Source organism: Myotis davidii, unplaced genomic scaffold (genome assembly GCF_000327345.1).
Source record: "Myotis davidii unplaced genomic scaffold, ASM32734v1 scaffold37, whole genome shotgun sequence".
Classification (NCBI taxonomy): Eukaryota; Metazoa; Chordata; class Mammalia; order Chiroptera; family Vespertilionidae; genus Myotis; species Myotis davidii.
The window spans coordinates 3,063,980-3,068,291 of record NW_006289395.1 but is presented as its reverse complement, the minus strand read 5'-3'; the positions used below and the strand labels follow the sequence as shown (position 1 = coordinate 3,068,291).

The 4,312-nt window shown below is 33.6% G+C and overlaps 1 protein-coding gene across 1 annotated transcript in view; it reads left to right on the top strand.

Moving 5' to 3' along the window:
• The window catches only part of TMEM220 (transmembrane protein 220), a 15,543-nt gene extending 13,647 nt beyond the window's left edge, over positions 1 to 1,896 (top strand). The window contains exon 5 of the mRNA XM_015562595.1: positions 1,751 to 1,896. Within this exon, the coding sequence (XP_015418081.1) occupies positions 1,751 to 1,886 (136 nt within the window). The 3' untranslated portion in view covers positions 1,887 to 1,896. The remainder of the gene's footprint in view (positions 1 to 1,750) is intronic.
• Positions 1,897 to 4,312: the final 2,416 nt, after the last annotated feature.

Here is a 4,312-nt window from a genome sequence, read left to right as displayed (position 1 = left end):
AGGAATGAAAAACAGAATGTTACTATACAGTATAACAGATATTGCAAAATGCATAAGTGGGTAGTATGAACAATTTTTTTTGCCAATAAGTTTGAAAATGTAGGCAAAAATGGACAAATTCATTAAAAATACAATTTATCAAAAGTGACACAAGAAGTACTCAGAACAGTCCCATACAGATTAAAGAAATTGAGTCCATAATTAAAATTTTTCCTGAAAGAAAACTCTAGACCAAATGGCCTAACTGGAGAATTCTACCTAACATTTAAGGAAAAAATAACGTCAGACTTAAAGTCTTCTAGAGAACAGTAAAAAAAGAAACACTTTTCAATTCGTTTTATTAGGGTAGAATATTCATGATACTAAAATTGATAATACAAAAACAAAAGGAAGTTACATAGCAATCTCACGACCACAGATGGTAAAATGTTAAACAAAACATTAACAAATTAAATCTTGCAATATATAACTCAACCACCAAGTTGTGTTTATTCTAGGAATACAGATGGTTGTAATATTTAAAAAGCTACAAATGCTTTCTGCATTCACAGAATAAAAGAAAACAACCTTCTCAATCTATACAAAAAGAGCATTTGATAAAATTCAATACCCATTCATAGTAAGGGCTCTTGGGAAATAGGCATCCAAGGGAAGTAACATGATAAAGGGTATCTGTGCCAAAGCATGATACATAATAGTGAGCAGGTGAAACTTTCCCTCTGAGATCAGGAATGAGCTGAGGTTAGTCACTATTGATGCTTCTACTGAGCACTGTTCTAGCTGTTGTCCTAACCAGTATAATAAGGCAAGAAGAAGGCTCAAAGATTGAGAAGGAAAAATTAAATGCTCATTATTTATGGTGACATGATTGCATACATAGAAAATAAAAAAGAATCTAAAAAGTTATTTGTATAAGTGACCTTAACATGATTGCTTGATACTAGGTCAATATACTAAAATCAACTGTACTTTTGTCAGCAAGTAACAAAACAGCAACACAAAGTTAACATTTATAATAACATAAAAAATTAACTTCCTAGAACTAAATCTAATAGAGATGCAAAATATCTCTACACAAAACTATAAAATATTGTAGGAGAAATTAAAGACCTAAATATTAAAATAAGGAAGACCTAAATAATTATCCAGTGGCAGTATAGGCTAAAATCTATTACTGGCAAAAGGATAAATTAATGAAACAAAATAGAATCTACAAAGAGATCCATCCATACACACAGACCCTTGACTTATGACACAGTGGTGCGGCAGGGTAGCAAAGAAAGGCAGTCTTCAATGAACAGCGCTGGAGCAACTGAATAGCATAAGGGAAAAAAGTGAAACAACCCTCACCTTACAACTTTCACAAAAATCAATTCCAGGTGGATTATAGATCTAATGTGAAAATAAAACTTAGAAAAGATAACTTAATATTTTCCAGACCTCTGGGAAGTTTTCTTAAACAGGACACAAAAATCATTAAGAAAAGATAAATTTTAACAATCATTTCAGTTCCTCCAATAATTATCTAAGACATCACTGAGTGGGAAAAGCTATTTGCAACACATGTAAACAACCAGGATTTACATTAAGAATATATAAATTCATACGATCAGTAAGTTACAGTTCAGTATTTTAAAAAAAGGATCATACAAAAAATGATGTTTTACCAAATTATATCTTTATACTTGTTTCCAATGTAATCTATAATTTTATTGGATTTTTATTTATGATAATTTTTGTGTCTTTATAGGAATCCAGTTGGTGGGAGAATTCAGTTGGTTGTTGCCACTGTAATTGCTCTTTTCCCATTTACTGCATGGCTCTACATATATATCAACAAGGAGATGCGTTCCTCCTGGCCAACTCACTGCAAGACAGTCATTTAAATGAAACGAAGAATCCTGTTCTCAAAATGAGAATATTCAATTTTTATAAACATGGATTTTATTTTTTTAATCCCAGGAATTTTTTAAGGCTGACTACAGGGTTGGATGGGACTAGTAAGAGACAGGGTCTGACATCCTATTGTGTCACAGTGTAAAACAAAAGGCAATTGAAAAAAAGTTAATATGAATTCTAACTCAGCTTCCTCACTATCTATGTGACTTGGGAAATATAAAAAACCTCTTGGTGGTTATTTCTTTATCTATAAACCAGGATTAAAACTAGATCTACTCACAAAGTTGGAAGGATCAAACTAGATATTATGAGAGCACTCTGAAAATATAAAGTGCTTACAAAGGGCTACTATGCATGATTAAAATACAGGGAAGCAGGGTTGGTTAATAAGACAGAAATAGAGGTTGTAGAGGGGACTGTCTCCCTGACCTAATCTCACTACATTTAACTGTACAGTGCCATGAACTAAATGAGGACCCCGGATGAAACAAATAAGCAAGCATGTCTTGGAAAGAAAGGAAAATTAGATCAAGGAATTTGGAACCAAAAAGGAAACATCAATTACACTGTAAATAAAAAATAAGACTGAAGTCTATACACATTTGAAAAAAATGCATTTCAAAAGTAACCCTGGGGTGAGACCATGTTAGAGCTGTCCTCTCCAATACCGCAGCCACCAGCCACATGTGCACTGAGCACTTGAAATGTGTCTAGAAGGAGGACGTTTTCTTTCCCATTTTAATTTAAAAACTTACCAATTCAGCTATTAGAAAGCTTACAATGTTTGGAACGCTTGTTTTAAGCATGCTTGGAGTAAGTATGTGAACCTACTGCAAATTTTATATCTAAAAATAGATCAAGTATTTCTAATGAAGTTAGTGTCCAAATGGATGGGTTGAATTATAAAATATACACTAGATTTTAAAGACATAGTATAACAAACGTAAAATTTTTATATCGATTACATGTTGAAATATTTTAGATATATTGGGGTAAATAAAACGTATTGGAAGTTGACTTTATCTGTTTCTATTTACTGTCTTAACTTTTTTTTATTGCTTAAAATATTACAGAGTAGTACATTTGTCTTTTTATTTTTCTCCTTGACCTTCCCCCAGCCTCTATTTACTGTTTTAAATGTGACTGCTAAAATACTTTATTCATGAAGCTTGCATTATATTTCTGCTGGTCAGTGCTGTTTATATGGCAACTTTTTCACATGGGCTACTCAAGACACCATTTCATGAGATGTAGGAAATATTTCAATCAAAAAGTATTAGCATCAATCATAACTCAGGAGAGTGAAAATGAGCCTGGTAGCTTGTCTCTATTCCTATAACCTTAAATACAATTTAAGTGTTCTATAAATGTTTGTTAAAGGAGGTATACATGTGTTTTATTTTACACAATGGCCTCTGGATAGTCAGAAATTCTTGATCAAGATTTAGATAAGGTAAAAGGGGAAAAAATCTAGTTGACATTAAAGCGATTAAAGTGAAATTTACTTTAAGGATTTCAGTGTTCCAATGTGCATTTAGTCTGTATAGCAGTTACGGCTTTTATACCTTTTGTATAATTATTAAGGTCATACATGAGGAAATGGACTTACTTGCAAATTCTATATAGCACCTACCCATCCTCCAAGTCATGCTTGATTCTGTGCTTAAAAGACAATAATGTTCCAATTTGAAAAAAAAAATGTCCAAGATACACGTTCATTTTATCTGCATCTCCCACATCACACTGAATATGTGAGTTTATAGCTCCTTTTAAATCTCCGTAGGTATATACAAGGAACTAACTTTTGGTAGAGTACTGCCTTTAGAAAAGAACATTACTGAAATTACTTTTAAACTCAACTTTTTAATTGAAGCATTACTAGTAAGTTTAATATTTCTACTATCAAAACATATCTTCTCACCCCCAATCTCTCTGCCCACTGAGACTTTTGTACACCAGCCTCTCATCATCTACTGCCTGGGCTGAAACACGAATCTAATCATATATGGCCCAGCTCAGGAACCTGGGGTTCTCACACTGTGTGACAAGGTAAGTTTGAACTCTGGGCTGGTCATTCAAGGCTCTCTGCACACAGCCATAGCCTAACCTTTTCCTGTTTTATTACTCAGCACCTTTCGGTGAATCGTCGTATCATTACTTGCATCTCCTAAACTCAGCATATCCTTCAATGCCTCTGCTTATGCTATTCTGTTTACTTGAAATGCACTTTCACACCCATTTAAACCTTTCTTCTTTCTTCTTCAAGTCATCCCTAATCCCTTCAAGCAACATGAAATTCCTGCTCCATAGTCTTCACACACTTGTACATAGGGGTCTGTTTCCTCACCATTATACAGTTGGTTACTGCAGGGAGTACACCAGTCACCTCGGAGGTAGGCTGGATAATGCCCCT